This window comes from Malaclemys terrapin, chromosome 3 (assembly GCF_027887155.1).
Source record: "Malaclemys terrapin pileata isolate rMalTer1 chromosome 3, rMalTer1.hap1, whole genome shotgun sequence".
In the NCBI taxonomy this organism is placed as follows: domain Eukaryota; kingdom Metazoa; phylum Chordata; order Testudines; family Emydidae; genus Malaclemys; species Malaclemys terrapin.
The window spans coordinates 89,679,779-89,699,996 of NC_071507.1; the positions used below are offsets into that span (position 1 = coordinate 89,679,779).

The 20,218-nt window shown below is 41.6% G+C and overlaps 1 protein-coding gene across 1 annotated transcript in view; it reads left to right on the forward strand.

Moving 5' to 3' along the window:
- Window positions 1-20,218, forward strand: part of LOC128833898 (solute carrier family 22 member 2-like) — a 28,045-nt gene that overhangs the window by 6,919 nt on the left and 908 nt on the right. Inside the window, exons 2-10 of the mRNA XM_054022150.1 lie at window positions 1,889-1,992; window positions 4,140-4,294; window positions 5,894-6,062; window positions 9,621-9,735; window positions 10,291-10,397; window positions 10,576-10,790; window positions 11,868-11,976; window positions 14,012-14,124; window positions 15,947-16,046. Coding sequence (XP_053878125.1) covers window positions 1,889-1,992; window positions 4,140-4,294; window positions 5,894-6,062; window positions 9,621-9,735; window positions 10,291-10,397; window positions 10,576-10,790; window positions 11,868-11,976; window positions 14,012-14,124; window positions 15,947-16,046 — 1,187 coding nt within the window. The remainder of the gene's footprint in view (window positions 1-1,888; window positions 1,993-4,139; window positions 4,295-5,893; window positions 6,063-9,620; window positions 9,736-10,290; window positions 10,398-10,575; window positions 10,791-11,867; window positions 11,977-14,011; window positions 14,125-15,946; window positions 16,047-20,218) is intronic.

Genomic DNA, 20,218 nt, shown 5'->3' on the forward strand with positions numbered 1-20,218 from the left:
GAAGTACCCTAAGATGAATTTCCATCAGGACCTGCTGACTTGAATATATCTATCTTACCTAAATACTCTTTAACCTGTTCTTTCCCTATTTTGGCTTGCACTCCATCCCCACATAATTAATATTAATTGTTCTGAGTATCTGGTCACCATTAGCCTTTTTTAGAGAAGACTGAAGCAAAATAGGCATTAAACACCTCAGCTTTCTTGATGTCATCAGTTATTAGCTCTCCTTTCCCACTAAGTAGAGCATCTACACTTTCCTTTGCCTTTCTCTTACTCATAATGTATTTAAAGAACCTCTTTCTTATTGCCTTTTATGTCCCTGGCTAGGAGTAACTGATTTTTTTGCTTTAGCCTCTTCTGGCTTTGTCCCAACACATTTATGCTGTTCTTTTGTACTTCTCCTTAGAAATTCATCCACGTTTCCACTTTTTGTAAAATTCCTTTTTGATTTTCAGGTCACTAAAGAGCTCCTGCTGGAGCCATATTAGCCTCTTACTATTATTCCAATCTTTCCTTTGCATCAGGATAGATCACACTGCAGTTGTGCCTTTGATATTGTCTCTTTGAGAAACTGCCAGCTCTCATGACGGACTTCATCCCTTAGCTTTTCTTTCCATGGGACCTTACCTACCAGTTCTCTGAGTTTGTTAGACTCTGCTGTTCTCACTCCTTCCTGTCTTAGAATCCTGAAATCTATAATTTCACGGTCACCTTCCACCTTCAGATTTCCACCAATTCCTCCCAGTTGGTCAGAATCAAATATAAAATGGCTGCCCCACTGGTTACATCCTCAGCTTTCTGAAACAGAAAGTTGTCCCCAATACATTTCAAGAACTTCTTAGAAATTTTGCATTTTGCAATATTACTTTTCCAATAGATATCTGTGTAGTTAAGATCCCCCATTACTACCAGCTCTTCTGTTTAGGATATTTCTGTTTTCTCCTAGACATGCCTCATCCACCTCCTTTTCCTGATATGGTGGTCTCTAGTAGACCCCTACCATGACATCACCCCTATTTTTTCTCTTTTTATCCTTACCCAGAGATTTTCAACTGGTCCGGCCTCTCACCTCCTTCTGGACCTCAAAACAAGTATATATATTCTTGATGTATAATGCAACACCTCCTCCCTTTTTTCCTGCCAGAATTTCCAGAACAAGCTATAGCACTCTACAAGACCAATATTCCTGTCACAAGGTTTATCCCATCAAGCCTCTGTGATGCCAGTTGTCATAATTTAGCTTATGTACTAATATTTCCAGTTCGTCCTATGTATTCCCCATGTTCCTTGCATTTGTGTATAGATATCTAAGATTTCAAGCAGATTTTCCCCACTGATTTCTCTCATGACCCTGTACTAACTTTGTCCTCCCAAACCTCTAGCCCTCTGTTAAGGTCACTTTTTTATGCTTACCTGTAGGCCTTTGTCATCTATCCCCTTTAAACCCAGTTTAAAGCTCTCCTCACTAGGTTGGTGAGAAAGTTTGCAAAGATGCTCTTCCCCTTCTTGGTGAGGTGAAGTTCGTCTCTCCCCAGCACACCTCCTTCCTGGAACAACCTCCAAAGGGTGCCAAGGGTGCCAGATGCCAAGCCCTCCTGTTGACACGGTCTGCGCAGCCATGCATTCATCTCCAGTATGCCAATGTCCATGCCCGGGCCCTGATCCTTAACAAGGATAGTATTTTTCTGAAAACTGAGGCAAATTGGACAAAATGTATTTCAGCTATGATGGTTAAAAGAACTAGGTCATTTCATTTCTGGAAAAGTTTCCTAATTCTTTTTTTTGTGTGTGTGTGGTGGGTTCATCATATCTCAAAATGGCTGGGCCATGTCTAATGTTATGGAGTGTCTGTTCTCCCTGTTCTAACACTGATGTGCCTCTGCAGTTTAACCTGGTGTGTGAGGACTCCTGGAAGCTGGATCTCTTTCAGTCTTGTGTGAACGTTGGATTTTTTATTGGCTCCATAAGCATTGGTTACATAGCAGACAGGTACGTGTGGGATGAGACATTCACTTCGGGTATTTAACATCCATATTTTTAAACAACACGTATGATTGAAGGGGCAAATGAACCTACTGAAAAACTAATTCAAAATATCACTCAGTCACTTAGAATGGAGTAGTTCCTGGTGGCTAAAATATCTTATTTCCTAAAATATATGGCTCTGATCAGTGGATCCATAAAAATGTCATATCCCAGAAGACAAGAGCAGAAGAAAGGGTGGATCGCTGCAACTACCATTTAGAAGCTTCAGTTAGTGCAAAATAAGACTTCTTAGAGGTGTTAGTTCAAAGGAGTATATTAGACCTATTCATAGACTCAGCTGGTTTCTGGGCAAAATCCAAGGTGCTCATTTTGATCTATAAAGTCTTATATGTTTTGTACCTTGGCTACCATAAAGACCACCTCTCCTCTTATGCAGTGTTTGACATCAGCTATAGTACTCCTAACTGCCCCTACAGTTCAGATCTGGAACGCTGAAGGCCCCTAGGGCATTCTTAGGAGATGGACATTGAGTCTGGAATTTCCTGTTGGCTTTGCAAAGCCCTCTTGGCTGACCCTTAGGACATAGTTCAAATGACCGGCTTACGTGGGATTTGATGAAGGGGGCATCTGAGTGCCTTGAGCTGCTGATGTTATTGAGGGGAAAGAAGACATTTACTTTGGCTGTCATTTGTCACTCTGCTATTTTTGTTAGTGTACATTTATTGTACTGGGATGCAGAGTTTTGACTGATGGTGCATTTTTATAAATCAAATAACTAAATAAATAGTTCTCCATTAAACCAAACCAAAATGTCTTTCCAGCATTGTAATAAGCCTGTTTCTTTCGGAAACATTTGCTTTTGAATATCAGTGGAGCCATTATGATACCAATGGAGAGACAACTGCAGGCCGAATATGAAATTTCTGAGCACTATAGCTGAGGAAGGATGACTGGAATGAGGCAAAAATTAGGTTAATTGAATAGGTCAATGGAGAAACTACTGTAGCATAGAAGAAGAACTACAGATCAATGTAGCGCAAGTCAGACAGCCACCACAGGATGTTTCCAGAGCCCATTAGCCAGGTCAAGAAGTGTTCATGGTAAGAAAACGTGCAAACACATGGGTGAAAGGAGTCTGTAAGAACTCACGAAGATCATTGTAAAGGGAAAATCTTGGTGGAGGGAACCAGAAAGCAATTCCTGCCTTCATTAAAAGCAGGGGGAAAATCATGTGGGTAAAGGAGATATAAGGACAGAGACTCTATGCCTGCTGGGAATCCCCAGCAGGAAAAGAGCTGGAATAGCTGGCTCCTCTGTGAAACTCCCCTTGTTGCAGCTCTCAGTGTAGAGGGCAAGTTGTGGGTGAGGGGAAGCATGGATGGAGCATTCTGTGCTCTGGCTATGCCACTTGACAGCTGGACCGTTGAAGGCCATAGCCAGCCAGTGCAAACTAGAACAGCACCCGGCCCCGGCAGACAAACCAGCCCCAGAATTAGGATGTCAACTGGCTGCCTGGCATTTGCTCACCCAGCTGAGACCAGCTGTGAAGCCAGTGGAGTTAAACAATGATAGCAGCACGTACTTTCCTCCTTTTAAAATTCTCAATTCAACATGTGCCTCAGAAAAGAGCCATCACTTCTGCAAAATTCTTGCTTCCTCTGTGTAACCCAGAGAACTATAGCTGCTGTCTGCTATACGTCACACAACTTGGACTTTGAGAATATCTAAAAATGCACAAAAGTGGCTTGGCTTTCTCCCCTCTCGATTATTATGCACGTATATGGGTACAGGAGGGGGTTCCCTAGAAAATGAGTGGGAAATTAACCAAAATGCTGTGGGTGCTACAGGAATAGGCCAGACAAGCATTTCTCAGTATTCTTTCCCTAGCAAAATGCATGGATGGGTCTATCAGCAATTCTCTCTTTAGATGAGGACTCCAGGTGTTACAGTACAACGTTAAACTGTATGTACATGAGAAATTGCTCTGAACAAAACTTGGGAGAAGAAAATAACAGATCTTTCAATAGAAAGAATTCAAAAAGTATTGCTTTGCAACCAGCGTGACTCAGCCACGTGAAAATTTGCTCTTCAGTTATGTTTTGCAGGATGGAATGCACATAATGATCACAGATACATTTGTTTCTCTGCAGGTTTGGTCGTAAATTATGCCTGTTAATTACAATCCTTGTCAATTCCATTTCTGGAGTTCTCATGGCCTTTGCACCAAGCTACACATGGATGCTGATCTATCGTTTCATACAAGGACTGGTCAGCAAGGGGGGCTGGTTAACAGGCTACATCCTGAGTAAGACCGATTGCAATTTCCACTTCTGGGAATAAAGCCCTGGGTGTAGAAGTAGAGCTGAACAGATTTGTTCTAATACAGCTGAATGTAAGGAATTATTAGCTCACTGGGTAACACACGGAAAAATGAAGCTCATTTTATTCATTGAAAAACTGCATTTTATGCTCTAAACCAAGATTTATGTCAAAATCACATTTTCTTTTCAGATGAGACAATATCGGGGGGGTTAGATCTAAAAACTTGCCATTCTTCCCTAAGTCTTTGAGAAGCCTACACATATTGGAATAAGACCGTTTTGGAAAATACTGTGCCTTCCCACATTAACAAGCATATGTTCAAATAAATACCCATAAAGGGACATGGATTAATTGGAAATGCTGTCAAAGGCAGGTTAAATTTTAAGGATATGCCTACAGCTGGGAGTGAGCCCAGGAAGAGCCAGGGCTAGTCACCTAAGTACGTACTGAAGGGGTTGGGTGGGCTTCTATTTAGGTGCCTCGCCTGCTTCACTGGACATGTCATAATGTCCACACTACTATTTTTAACACGCTAGCTCAAGCACGTCTGTCTACCCGAGCTAGGAGGCACTCTCCCAGCTGCAGTGTACACATAGCCGACAGACTGAGTGCGGCTGGCCTCAAAAGGTAGTGAGTAGTGTCGTGTCCAAATTGAAGTTTTTGTTCCCCAGACTTTTTGTGGTTCCATGACTTGAGACCTTATAAAAAACCTTATTTCCAGACAAGGTAAGGTTACCACCTGACAATATTATGCTTCCTTTTTACATTTAGAAAACCAAAGCACTTAAATGCAAGGAACAAATAGGTAAACACATCTCTTGTCCACATAACTTCTTAATGGGTGAAATCCTGGAGCTACTGACATCAATGACAAAACTCCCCTTCACTTCAGTGAGGACGGGATTTCACCTGTTATTCACACCAAGTACAAAGAAATGCATATTTCATCACAACCCAACTCCCTTAACTCTGACACACAATAAATACTCTTCTTTACCCTATAATCTCAAAATGAGAACATACCACTAAGCCCTTTCTGAAAAAAAGAAATCTAAAAATTAAATATGCACACAGTAATGATACTGAACAGCTTCTAATACAAGTTCACATAACCATACATCAACAATGTTTTATACTTTTCTATTAAACTACATACACAACATTCTCAAGAAACATCAATTATAAGTTCTCTACCTCCTCCCCTGTCCCCTCTCCCCCCGCCGCATCTACTGCCATTTTCCACTTAGCGGTCTTCATTTTAAAAAGTAAATATTTAGATATCAAAATCACTGTTAGAAATTTACTGTGGTTTAGTAACATCCAAACTTTTCAAAAAGTCTATGTATTCATGAAACATGACGAATTTGTAGAATTTGATTTTTAATAGTTACTCTACATCATTGAAGAGAACTCAGTTTAAAGGGCTGTTAAGGCTTCTAGATAGGACAGAAGTTTTACAAGGTCATAAATTCTAGAATCTATAAAAATTGTAATGGTTTTAAATTAGGGGATCTAGGTTCTCCAATCTCTAAATTGATTTATCACTGATTATTTTCTACCTTGCTTTGTGTTATCCTTTTAGTCACAGAATTTGTTGGCTTAAGCTATAGAAGGATAGTAGGAATTGTTTACCAAGTAGCCTTTACTGTTGGACTCCTTGTACTCTCTGCTATTGCTTATATGATTCCTCACTGGAGATGGCTGCAGCTCACTGTTACGCTGCCAAACTTCTTCTTCTTGCTCTATTACTGGTAAGCATATTTATATTTCACCTAAGAGCAAAAATACAAAATGGAGATTTTAGTTTACAGTTTGAGCTCCTTTTGACATTTTTAGTTTACTGTTAGGGCTAGTCAAAAGGTTTCAGCTGCAACATTTTACCATTCAAAAATGGGGTTTCACCAGGATTAAAATTTTCCACAGGAAAGGATCGATTTCTGCAGAACTTTCCATTAGAAAAATCTAAATGAAACCCTTCTGTTTCATGTCAGGTTGACTAACTTACCAAAGCCACTGCGCTGAGTCATAGGATTTGTAGTCTCAGGTCTCTCATGCCCAGGTTCTCCCATGGGCCATGCTTCTCCAACTGGACTATATCTCCCATGGTTCATGGCAGTCTCTCTCTGATGCTGAGCCATTGCAGTATGTCATGGGAGTCCCATAAGAATCAATCACAGGAAAAGACCACCTTCCATCATAGCAGATGTAGTTCAACCAGGGTGCATACCCTATAGGAGATAATGGGGACATGAAGGACCCAGAACAACTCACATAAGGCATCCCAGTGGTTAAGGCAGACACGCACACTAATGTCAACCTGACCCAAAACAAAGTGTCCCAACTTTTCTGAATTGAAATTTTTTGGAACTTGTTCTGCAAAAAGTTTTGATATTTTGACTTTTCTTCCTGATTCAGGATGAAAAGAAATGTTGAGATATTGGAGGTTCCCAGGGGATGGAAATTCCATTTTTCCATTAGCTCTACTTCTCACCTGATTAGACAGCTAACCTGAAATTTTAGAATATTCCGCACAAAAAAGCTACTATATCATGAATGCAGTGTTATGATCAATCTAGCACTCAATCTTGTTAATAAGTAAAGAGGTTGTTACCTAACAATGTAAGACACTCTATTCCATTCTATCATCCATAGCAAGGGTGCTGAATCTCCACGCCTCCTCTGTACATTCAGCCCCAGAATGGCAATAATAAAACATTAGCCACTAGGTCACTATTCTAGCCTTATTTAGAGCTGGGGGTGGGATTCAAACCCAGGTCTGAATTTGGCATGTCATCCCACTCCTTCCAAACTTGGATTTTTTCGAATCTGGAGGCTTCAGTTTGATCCAATAGAGAGCGAGGGGCCAGCTGCAAAATTCAATAGCACATTTGGGCTTGAACTCCCCACCACCCACTATTACCCCATGCACAGAATTCTAGAGTGTTTCTCTAGCCTCATCTCTAGCTGTGAGATTTAACATTTGAAACATGGGTGTCCTTAAGCAGTGGGAAAGGTGAGGAAGGTGATTTGTAACTTTTCAAAAGTTACTCATTTAGTTTAAGAGCATATTTATTAGTACTATTCAATATTTTCATTCATGACTTGGGTAATGGAGTGGAGAGTATACTTATAAAATTGGCAGATGACATCAAGCTGGGAGAGGGTGCTATCATTTTGAAGGACAGGATTAGAATTCAAGACAACCATAATAAATTGAAGAATTTGTCTGAAATCAACAAGACGAAATTCAGTAAAGGCAAGTGAAAAGTACTCCACTTAGGAGCGGAAAATCAAATGCACAAATACAAAATGGGGAATCACTGGCTTTGCAGTAGTGGTACTGAAAGAATCTGGGGATTATAGTGGATCACAAATTGAATGTGTGTCAACAATGTGATGCAGATGAGAAAAGGGCAAATACAATTTTGGGGAGTTATTAACAGGAGTGTCATATATAAGACATGAGAGGTAATTGTCCCGCTCCGTGCAGCACTGGTGAGGCCTCAGTGGAGTACTGTGTCCAGTTTTGGGCCAAACTTTAGGAAAGATGTGGATAAACTCAGGAGAGTACAGAGTAGAGCTACAAAAATGAGAAAAGGTTTAGAAAACCTAACCTATGAGAAAAGATTAAAAAACTGATCATGTTTAGTCTTGAGAAAAGAAGACTGACAGGGGGGGAGGTAATCTGATAGCATTCGTCAAAGCGAATCATAGAAATGTAGGACTGGAAGGGATCTCTAGAGGTCATCAAGTCCAGCCCCTTTTGCTGGGGTAGAATCAAGTAAACCTAGACCAGTGGTTCTCAAACTTTTGCACTGGTGACCCCTTTCACAGAGCAAGCCTCTGAGTGAGACCCCCCCTTATAAATTAAAAATATATAAAAATGTGTTTAACACCATTATAAATGCTGGTGGAAAAGTCGGATTTGGGGTGGCAGTTGACAGTTCGCAACCCCCTATGTAATACTGAGGGGTCCCAACCCCAAGTTTGAGAACCCCTGACCTAGACCATCCCTGAAATGTGTTTGTCCAACCAGTTCTTAAACAAATATGTTATAAGGAGGACGGTGATCAGTTGTTGCCCATGTCCACTGAAGGTAGGGCAAGAAGTAATGGATTTAATCTGCAGCAAGGGAGATTTAGGTCAGATATTAGGAAAAACTTTCTAACTATAAGGGTAGTTAAGCACTGGAATAGACTTCCAATGGAGGTTGTTGAATCCTCATCACTGGAGGTTTTTAAGAACAGATCAGACATGCACCTGTCTAGGATGGTGTAGGTACACTTGGTCCTGCCTCAGTTCAGGTTTCATTAGATGACCTGCTGAGGTCCCTTCCAGCCCAATATTTTTATGATTCTATTGGTTTAAAATGGCAAACAATAAATACAACAAATCTGCAAACATTTTGTTGACTATTTTGTCAGAATTTCAGCAACAAGTTTCATCAGAATTTCACAATCTAGAAAAATGTCAACACCTTCTCTTATTTATGGACAGAATTTTGTTACGTTATTTCAAAATATAGCAAACGGTTTTTTTCTAAAAGCCAAACGATGTCATCATAAACAGGAGGCTCAAGTAAGAATAGAAAGTTTATTTTACCTCCATATTTGGCATTGGTCTGACCACTGATGGAATATGTGTCTAGTTCTGATGTCCACAATCTGCAAGAATGTTGATAAATTGGAGAGGGTTCAGAGAAGAGCCATGAGAAAGATTAAAGGTTCAGAAAACCTGCTTTATACTGATTGAGCTCTTTGAGTCTATCTGTTTAGCTTAGCCTTCTCTTCGTTAAGGAGTGACGATCACAGTTTATAAGTATCTATGTGGGGAACAAATATTTAACAATAGGCTCTTCAATCTACACAGATCCAATGGCAGGAAGTTAAAACTAGACAAATTCAGACTGAAAAAGAGATGCAATTTTTTTTAACAGTGAGATAATTAATCACAGGAACACTTTACCAAGGGTTGTAGGGGATTCTCCATCACTAGCAATTTTTAAATCAAAATTGAACATTTTTCTAAAAGATGTGCTCTAGGAATTATTTGGGGGGAGTTCTCTGGCCTGTGTTAACAAGAGGACAGAGTAGATGATCACAATGATCTCTTGTGGCCTTGGAAATGATGAAATGATGAACCTGAGAGTAGCTAATCATCCTCAACCCCCCATGGCTTCAGCTGGAATTATGGGTGTTCTGTACCCCTTAATGTCCTATCAACGGAAACTCAATTTAGTTTGAATACACAGTGTTACAGCGACATATATTTTGTTTCCACATACCTGTGCCTGGTTGCTTGTGTTGCAGGTGTCTGCCAGAGTCACCAAGGTGGCTGATTGCTCAACAGAAAAATGACAAAGCCATGAAAATTATTAACCGTATTGCCAAGGGAAATGGGAAAAAGGTGCCTCCCTCTTTACAGGTGATCATGTATTTTTTTTCCTGGATGTGTAATTACAAGCAAACAGTGCTATATATTTAGGATTGCTCTGAATCCAGGACAGGGAGCAAACTGACAAGCCAAAGTGCTGCAAATCTGCAAAGTGGAGTTGAGTGGTTTTCTTTTGTGAAAGCCTTGGATATTAAAACAACACACTTATATGAATGGAGATTCCTATAAATATACCAATAGCCAAAATGAGTTCTTCCTCTTATGAAGTATCAAGCAGTATTCAACCAACCAGATCACATCTGACTGAAAATTCCAAAGTATCATTTATTGTTTTTAAAAAGAAATGTTGCTTCATTTAATGAGGTTACTTTGGTACAGACAGACAGCTGGGGGAAAGGGTGGGCTGTTTAAGTGTCCACACTTCCCCTTAGTTTTTGGTTACTTTGCAGACAGACTCTTAATTGGTAAATGAAAAATTCCAGAAACGATTATGCTTATGTTGATCCAATGAAAATAAACAAGGCCGAACTCCCCAGACTCTCACCCCCTAACCTCTTCCTTAATGTCCCTCTGGTTCTTTCCTAGAGCCTCAACCCTGAAGAGGAAGATGGGGAAAAGCTGAGCCCTTCATTTCTAGACTTGGTCAGAACACCTCAGATAAGGAAGCATACACTCATTTTGATGTACACTTGGTAAGGGAGGGTAACACAGTTTTCATTTCAAAGCATTAGACCACCCCCCATCACCTCCCACATAGTTACTTTGTCTCTGTTTTCCCCATATGGCCCTTGACTGGCAGTGAATCTTAATTCTTTGACTAATCTATCCCTTTGCAAACTTGGCTTCAATTGGGCTCTGCTCTCTGCCTAGGTTCACAAGCTCTGTTCTGTATCAGGGGCTCATCATGCACATGGGGATTGCTGGTGGAAACATTTATCTGGATTTCTTCTATTCTGCACTGGTTGAATTTCCAGCCGCCCTCATACTCATATTCACAATTGATCGCATTGGCCGTCGCTATCCCTGGGCTGCAGCAAATCTGGTGGCAGGGGCTGCTTGCCTTATTACAGCTTTCATCCCAGACAGTGAGTTACTCAAGCTTTTGTTAGTCTGTGTCACTGTCACCCCTGAGAAAGAGAGAGTGTGTTTGTGTGTGTGTGTTCTGGAGAACTGAAAAGACCACTTTTGCTATTATAATCCACATCAATGTTGCAATTCAATGGGAACAAATTATAGGTATTTTTCCGCAAACATTGGTGAAGATAAAAATTACCAATCATTTTCCCCTTCTCTAAGAGCTTTTTATAATGCAAGTGCTGAAAAAAGGGGCACATAATGGGCTAAATTTCCCAAATGGCATCAACTCAGCCTGTAAATTTGCACATGCAAGTTCACAAGCACACTGTTTTGGCCAGACATGTCTTTGCACACCCCAAAGTTTGTATTTGCACACACACAAAGAACTGGTACACATCTAACCTGATGGACAATCCCAGTGACAGAGACCAAGATCTTACAAGTTTTAATATGCTCTTTTGTATGTATAGTCTCAGGTGCACCAGTCACTTAAGATTTAATACATAATATATCTTCCCCAAACTTTTACATACAGCCCAAAAACTGAGCTCAGCTGACCGAACAAACCCATTTTAAAACAGTGATCGGACACTTCCTGGTTTATACAAGGAGGTGATGTAGTCTAATCAATTACATTTGTGGCTAGAGCTAGGAAATCCTGAGTTCTAATCTTAGTTCTGTGTGTATGTGGCCCTTGGGCAAGTGGGTATTCACCCACGAAAGCTTATGCTCCAATACATCTGTTAGTCTTAAAGATGCCACAGGACCCTCTGAAACTTTATCTTTGCTGCTTTTGTTTTACAAATAGGGAAACTAAGATCACTGTTTACCCTACCTCCCAGGAGTGTTGTGGGGTCAGTGACTTTATCATTGTACAGCACACTGACAAATCTAAAATGCTTAAAAAGCTCTGAAGTATTAGTATTGCAAACTGATATGGGGTGAAAGGAGAACCCATTCGTAGCTCCCCCCGTGGGGTTCCTGTGCTGTATGGTATTTACTAAATGCAATTTTTCACACTCTTTTATGACATGATCAGAAGAAACCAGCCACCTTTGTAACGCTAACATGTGACTTCCTTCCAGATATCTATTGGTTAAAAATTACTGCAGCTTGCTTGGGCAGAATGGGAATTACCATGTGCTATGAAATGGTTTGCCTAGTAAATGCAGAATTGTACCCAACATTTCTCAGGTGGGTGCATTGTCTTCTGTTAATCCAGTATAAAACTTAATGGCTAAGTGTGAAGTGTCTCTATTTACTGATTCAAGGGTATCACAGAAACATGTTAGAGCCACGGATTGCACATTAGAAAAAAACAGAACAGCATGTCTATCAAATGACAGAAGTTTAATTAAAAATTAAACAGTACGGTGGGCCACCTTTAACCTATCCAAATACATTACATGGCCCAATGGAGCAGAGCTTGATGCAGAACATTCACTGCAAAAGTTGTTTCAGATACCACAAAACAGAGGATGGGATTTGAGAATAATCACTCTCTAGATGGATATTTAGCATCTCAGCCAGGGACAGTGAACACTCTTGGCGCTGGCTGATTTTAAGACTGATTCAGACCTGTAGCTGTGGTGATGCTGAAAGGCTGCCCCCAGAAGCTGATGAAAAAGGAGCCAATGAAGAATGAAAAAGCTGCAGCATCAGAGATCTAGTGGAAGCAAGCCACGAGAGAATGATTGGGGCCTGGGGATTGCCAACAGAGGCTGGCTGGAGGCTATTGCTACAGTAGGGCAGTGGTCTCCAAAGTGGGGTGCATGCACTCCAGGGGGTGCGCAAGAGGATCCTTCGGGGTGCGTGGCAGGAGGAGCGCCGGCGGAACACCGCCACTTCCCCCCCCTCCCGCCCTTTGGCAGTTTGGCCGGGAGTCTGAGCGGCGCTTTTTTTTTTTTGGCTTTGACAGTTTGGCCGGGAGCAGGGGGTGCGTACTGAAAAATTTTTTACTGATGGGGTGCGCGATCAAAACAGTTTGGAGACCACTGTACTAGAAAATGCAAGTGTTCCTTAGGTGGTGCAATGGAAGCCCCATCGTTTTGGAGATATAAATCTAGGCTGGCTAAAGCACTAGAAAAAGCACTATAAGGAATAATCCTGTATTGGCAAAGAGATGGACAAAAATGTCGTGTAGGTTTTCTGTTCTTCATTGTATAATACCTTCATTTAATCAGGTTTATTTTGGAGGGAAGGGGAAAAGGATGAGGCCAGAGGAGGCATTGAAATGATTTGTAACATACAGTTCAGCAACCTGCCACCTTTAGTCTGTGGCTCTGTCATCCAAGTAGCGTAAGCTGAGGGAGGAGGCGGCGAGGGCAAAGAACAGAACCTGGGTCTCTTATGGCACCACGACATGCTAGTTGCAGGTTACCTGGGTTGCTGTTCACATTGTTTGAAATTTATTTTTAGGTGTATTTTGTAAAATACAAAAGCACTTTGTTCGGGCACTACATGGCCAGCAGCTTCCCCTACTGCAGTGGTCTCCAAACTTTTTTGATTGCGCACCCCATCAGTAAAAAATTTTTGAGCCCACACCCCCTGCTCCCGGCTGAACTGTTGAAGCAACAAACAAACAAAAAAAGGGCCACTCAGACTCCTGGCCGAACTGCCAAAGGGGGGGGGGAGGGCGGAAGCGGTGCTGCTCCGGCGGCGCTCCTCCTGCCGTGCACCCAAAGGATCCTCGTGTGCACACCCCACATTGGAGACCACTGTTCTAGTACATCTCACTGGAAGATTTGCCTGACATTTCATCCTTTTTTTTAATTAAATGCATCCTATTATTCTTGGTTATTATTAGCCCAGTCAGAGGTGGACTTTTTAAAGTTCTTTTTTATTATTTTTATCTCCTCACCAATGTTTGCAACTCTTCCCAATTTATATTATCTGTGAATTTCATTAACAAGATATTTATCCCCTCTTCCCAGATCATTAATGAAGATGTTAAATAAGATCATGTTTCAGACCAATGCCTAGTGCACAAACCAATTCATAGGTTCTTCTGGACATCCCTCTAGTACCTACTATGTTCTCATTATATCCTGCTAGGGATATGTCCATTGCAATATGCAACAGATTAGACACATCCCTCCTAGTATTGTTAACAGGAATAGCTTGCCTACTCTTCTGTATGCATTGCTAAAAATGTTTAAGTGAATAGCTGCAGAATTCTTTTTAAACAAATTAATAATGGGGGAACATTTCATGTACATATATTTTCTAGGAACCTGGGAGTACTTGTCTGCTCTTCCATGTGTGATATTGGTGGGATCATAACTCCATTCATTGTCTACAGACTGGCAGAGATCTGGCATGAGCTGCCACTTGTAGTTTTTGGTAAGAGTTCTGTATTGTAGAGTGACTGTTTTTACTATATGCAGTGGTGTTGTAGCCATGTTGGTCCTAGCATATTAAAGAGACAAGCTGGGTGAGATGATATCTTTTATTAGACCAACTTCTGTTGGTGAGAGAGACAAGCTTTCAAGCTTACACAGAGCTCTTCTTCAGGTCTGGGAAATGTACTCAGAGTTACAGATGCACAATCTGTTCAACCTTTTATATAGCAGTGACGCTGAGTTAGTTTCGCAGACCTGAAGAAGAGCTCCGTGTAAGCTCAAAAGTTTCTCTCTCTCACCCACAGAAGTTGTCCAACAAACAATATTATCTCACCCACCTTGTTTCTGTATTTACCATGTCCTAGGTAAATTGTTCCCATGGTTAATTGCCCTCAACATAACATTTTTTTAAACTTATTTCTAGTCTGAATTTGTCTAGCTTCAGCTTCCATCCATTGGATCATGGCATGCTTTTGATTGATAAAGAGCACACTACCATCAGAAATCTCTTCCCCATGTAGGTACTTAGAGACCATAAGCTAGTGAGTCTCCTCTTAACCTTTTCCATTAGACTAAAAGGAGCTGAATTTATTCAGTGTAGCTCAGGAGGACAGATTTTTCCAGACCTCAAATCACTCTCGTAGCGCTTTTTAGAACCCACTCCAGTTTAACAACATCCTTTTAAAAGTGTAGACAGAAGGGGACACTTCCCCAAGTGATTTATGCAAGGTAGAAAGTCTGTGGCAGAGCAAGGAATTGAATCTTGGTCTCCTAAGTCAGCATCCTAAGCATTCGACCATGCTTCCTTACCTTTCGGCCTACTGGGCTGTCCAGGAATACTGGCCAGTTGCTTCCATGAGTCCTTGGACAAGGGAAACAGCCAACTCACCATGGCCTACTCCCCCCAGCAACCAGTGATGATTCTCCAAAGGACTCCAACCCCTAGATACAGCTGCGGAAATCACTATATTTCCCTAGTACCCAAGCAACAATGTTGGAGGTGTATCCAGCTCATGGAACATTTAACAGATAGTGTCTGCAGCAACGGATGAGACTCTGCAACACTTCATGGAAAGTGGGTGGTTTGAAGGATTTAGGATGGGTGGTTGTGGGACGGAGGGAACAGATTGCCCAGGCAAAGGGATGGAGTTGGAGTGAAATCTCCTCATTCATTAATTGTGTAAGAGGACTTTCCTAGTAGATAATATTGTGCACTAGGAGATACACCATATTTTGCCCTATTGTTCTCATGATAGAAAGATTCACTAAATGCCATGGCTTAGAAATGCCCTGAATCACTTAATGTTCTTTCACTGTGGGCTCAGTGTTAGAATTTTGTTTGAGATGATTGCAATGTTAGATACACCAGCTAAGTTAGGTTAGGCCTTCACCACTGGCATATGGTCCCGAAGGGGTCAGACCCCACTGGAGGATTGATGTAGCAGAGTGCCACCCCTTCCCTTTCCAAGTTCTCATCCTCTGCCAACACGTGGGGAAGAGGCAGCTGGTGGCACAGGAGCATCCTCTCACCGGGGGAAGTCTCAGTTTGCCTGTTGGAGCCAGAATCTGGCTCCTTTGTGCCCTGTGAGCGGTACACGGGCTAATCCACATCTGAGAGAGTGGCCCAGCCTCTCTCTTCTCATCTGAGAAGGGCTTCAGTAAGAAGAGCAGTGCCTACTGAAAAAATGGAACAACTTATTCATTCAGCAGAGGCAGCTTTGCCTCAAATTCATAATCATTGCTGCAAATGAATATTAAACCATGTAATGCTCACTATGTATTTTGTATCAAATTTAACCCTTTTGCGTGATCTTTGTTCCAAGCTGTGGTTGGTTTAATTGATGGTGGACTGGTGCTGCTCCTACCTGAGACCAAAGGGAAAACTTTGCCTGAGACCATAGAAGATGCTGAAAACATGCACAGGTACAGTACCATGCAGCCTAAGAGAAATTTGTGTCAAACCTTATTAACAAAATCTCCCTCAGAACACCATTTTATTGTACATCCCTGGAAGGATCTGTTGTCGGTCTACTTTGCAGCCCCAGAAACGCAGAAAACTAAAGTCACAGTGTAATACCTGAAAAGACTATGCACAGTTTTTCTACTAGGGTGGCAGGACAGCAGATTTTAAATTATACCATTTTATTTAATCCAGGCTCTAAATGTCATTACTATTCTTGGACTTGTTTTAACAAAATGTGAAGAGAGTGGAATCCTTCTTCCTAAGTATTCCAGTAAATTCGTAGTTGTTTGGCTAGTTTGTGTGTTAAATGTAACATGTCATACCCGGAGTCACAGTAATACAGTATTTCACAACTACAAAATATTGGCATCTGTTTTTGTTTTCCCCAATGGTCCAATTTATGGTTCAGATCATTTTGAGTTGCCATCCCCTCCTCTCTACCAAGCATTGTGTTAGTTTCAGAATGTTTGTTGCTGCAATCGCAAAGCACTACAGTACTTCCTGCCTACCAGGAATCCAAGAACAAATAATAGAGGTCGTGAGCTGGCCTTTGGATAGCAGTATCACGGCTATACTGCACGATCTAATCAAGCTGTACACAAGTATATAGCTGAAAGGAAGTTTGTTTTACGTGGAATTTGAAAAGCTGTGACCTTGATGTTGGCTGTTCAGTACAGGGACGTGCATTACATACGGAGAGGCAGCAAACTTTCGGCTGTAGGTATGTGGAATGAAGTCTTCGCTGTCACAGCAAGAGCAGCTGTCACGGATAAAAGGGAACAGCAAAGAGCTAGAGGCGACTTTTGAACCCACAGCTTAATTCAGTGCAGGGTCTTTGTAGTAGGAAAGAGCCTTGGCAGTCAGTTCTGGGAGCTGATTCATCTTTCCTACCAACAGGAAAAAAAGTTACATAAAAGATGCAAAGGCAGCATTCCTAGAAAAAAAAAAAAAAAACTAGGCTCTTGTAAGATACATTGGCTGGGTTCAGAGTTTACATCTCAGTTTGTTCAGTGACAGGGAAACTACACTCAAGCTGAGGGCATAGCTGTGCAAGGTAAAGTCAGGTTCTTGTTTGGCTTATTTAATTGCCCTCATGCAAGGCAAGGAGTTTTGGGAAAACTGTCCCAATGATATTGTATACAGCTGAGACACTGCTGGGCATATCCTTTCCAGTCAGAATACTAATGGATACCAACTTAAAATGTGTCATAACTGTAGTAGAGCAGGTTTACAATGTGTTTTCCACTTTTTAGATGCATTTGTGCAAATAAAATAGTTGCTCAAATGCTCACAGACAGCTCCCCTTAAACAAAGAACAAGCAGGGCTGAAGCCAATGTGAGCAAATAAATACAGTGTGGTATGCACCCAGCACATGTGCATGCGCTCTCTCTTTTTAAACCCTACAGGCAAGTTTCTCAGCTGCTGTAAACTGGCATAGCTCCATTGACATCAGCTGAGAATGTGGTGTAATACACTTCAGTTTAGGCAAGGCTGTGGCTGCTGGGAAAAGAAGAGAATAAGGAAAAAGAACAAGGGGATAGCGGTGAATTTGACCCTCCAAGAAGCTATTCATATGCCGTGATGATTAAATGGCAACATCAGCACATCTCTGAAATGGGAAACCGGGCCGGTTAGGGCTGCCTAGTATTGGGGTTTCCAGACCCTAGTTTTAGTTGTTTTTAACTTGGTCAAATTTTAACAGTACAGACTGAAATTTTCCATGCCTCAGGCAGAATTTTGGGGAGAAATGATTCAGCCATTTCCAAGAACGAAGCTAGGGGGAAACATTATTTTGCCCATGATAAAAAATTCTTGTGCCCTCTCTATCATCCCCATGCTTTGGAGCAAGGAATTTGGTAGTGGAGGCCTTTGTGTCAGGGACAGATCTTGTGCTATTCTAGGGAAAATTGACCCAAATTTGGCCAAAATATAAGTCTGAAGAACTGCAGTTTGCACATGCTCTCGAGACGCTCAAGTAAATGCCCCAAAGATTTGGTTTGCACTGGGCATGCTCCAGCCTGGGGCCGAGCAGGACTTCCCCTGCACTTGCAGCTCTGAGTTGCTGTGGGCTATGCCAGGCCCAAGCACCTGAACTGAGAGTGAGGAACCTGACTTTCCTGTGCTCTCAGTGACCCACTGCTCAAGAAGGTGTCTGATTCAAATGCAGAGGGGACAAAAGCCAGACAAAAACAGATTCAGATGGAACAAAAGCAGGGGCTGTAGATTAGGACAAGGAACCCTGGCAGGAGAGACTGGCTGAGCAAGGAGACAGGGGCTGGAAGGGGAGTCTAGAGGGACAGAGCCAGGAAATGGATGGAAGACAGACTGGCTGGGTAGGGCAACTAGGACTGAGGAGAAGGTGGTCAGGAGAGAGACCTGTTGAGGAGTCAGAGGAAACCTGGGCCTGGCTGGGCAAAGAGACTGGGACAAGGAATCAGGGGAAAGACATGAGATTAGACAAGGAGCCCAAGAGTAGGGAAATAGGGAGTGGGAGTCAGTGTGGATAGGGAATATGTGGAGGGCTATTGGAGCCAGTATGGGGTAGAGAGGCATATTGGTTTAGAAGTTGGGTGGGGAAACTGGGATTGGCTGGGCAAGGAGGGGGTCAGGAGAGGTGAAACTAGGATGTACTGGGCACACAGACTGGAACTTGGATGAGAAGCCTAAAGAATGTAAACTCAGATTAGCTAGGTGAAGAGAATGGAACTGACGCAAGGAGTCAAGGGTGGGAAACATATTGGACTGGCATGGGACAGGCTAGAGCATAGGAGGCTGAAGGGATCACATGGGGAGGGAGGGAGGGAGGAATTGGCAGAAAAGTCTGTGCCTTCCAGAGGCTAGAATGGAACCCAAGATTCTCAAGTCTCACCCTTCCTTTGCTCTCAGCAAATATCTGTGAAACCTCTGGCAACGTGTGTGACTCCTCACCTTCTAGTGATTGTCCACATAAAGGATAACAATGTCTCTAAACAAATTAGTATGTGATCATGTAATTAAAGAATCTCATAATGCATAGGCACACGGGACCAAATTAAGGTGCCACAGGCAAATTTAAGCCTGGCATTTCCTAAATGTTGAGTGGTTAACTTTGCAACCTGAATGCTCTTTTAACTCTGTGTGTGTGTGTGGCTATATATGTGAAAACAAAGTTAATAGTTTCTCAGTAGCTAGAGCTACTTTTTATCATGATTATTTTTCGTAAATTTTAAGACAAGAAGGGACCATTAGATCATCAAGTCTGAGACCCTGTATATCAGAGGCCATGGAATTTCATCCAATTACTTCTGTACTGAGCCCAGTAACTTGTGTTTGGCTAAAGCAGATCTTCCAGAAAAGGCATCTAGTCTTGAAGACCTCAAGAGATGGAGAATCCACCACAACCTTTGGCTGCTTGTTCCAGTGTTAAATCACCCTGTTAAAACTTTGTGCCATATAACAGACAAGACAAAAATTCAGTTCTACTAACATTTTTTCCTCAGACAGAACTCTAGATAAAAATCTATGCTTTATAAAAACGTCCTAGGGAATTTTTTCTTCTCAAACACAAAATACTGCTTAAATTAAACAAAAGTTTAGTGGTAACACCAGCAAAATGGAGGAAAATCAGAAAGTAAAGGCCAACACACTATTGATAACTCTGGCATTTGTGCTGCATGTCAGTCCTCAGTTGGCATTCCTGCATTTTGTTGGCTTGTATCACAAATCATTGTTAAAACAGTTTTCTCCCCCAATCCATATTTAATTGCATACAATGTGTACTCCAAAGCAGTCACAGCGGAGTGTGGAAAAAGATGTACTAGCCTAGTTGGGTAGTTTGAATACATTCTTTACAACTTGGTGCAAACTTACAGTCCTTTAAATGATTAGCACTTGGTTGTTCCTTATAAAAAAGGACCAGTATTTTGCTATGAAATAGAGAATGCAAAGGGGCCTTAGAGCAATCTGATTCTTCTGCAGGTCAGTTCCTCTGTTTGTGTCTGGAAAAGAATTAAAAGATTCTTTTTTTTTTATTTGCCAATCACAAACTAGTTTTTCTGTTTAATTTAATCAAAGTAGAAGATACACATCTTTTTAGCTGGTCACATCTTTTTGTTCCTTGAGGTAGCACCTGTTCTTTTCTTATTCCTTCCA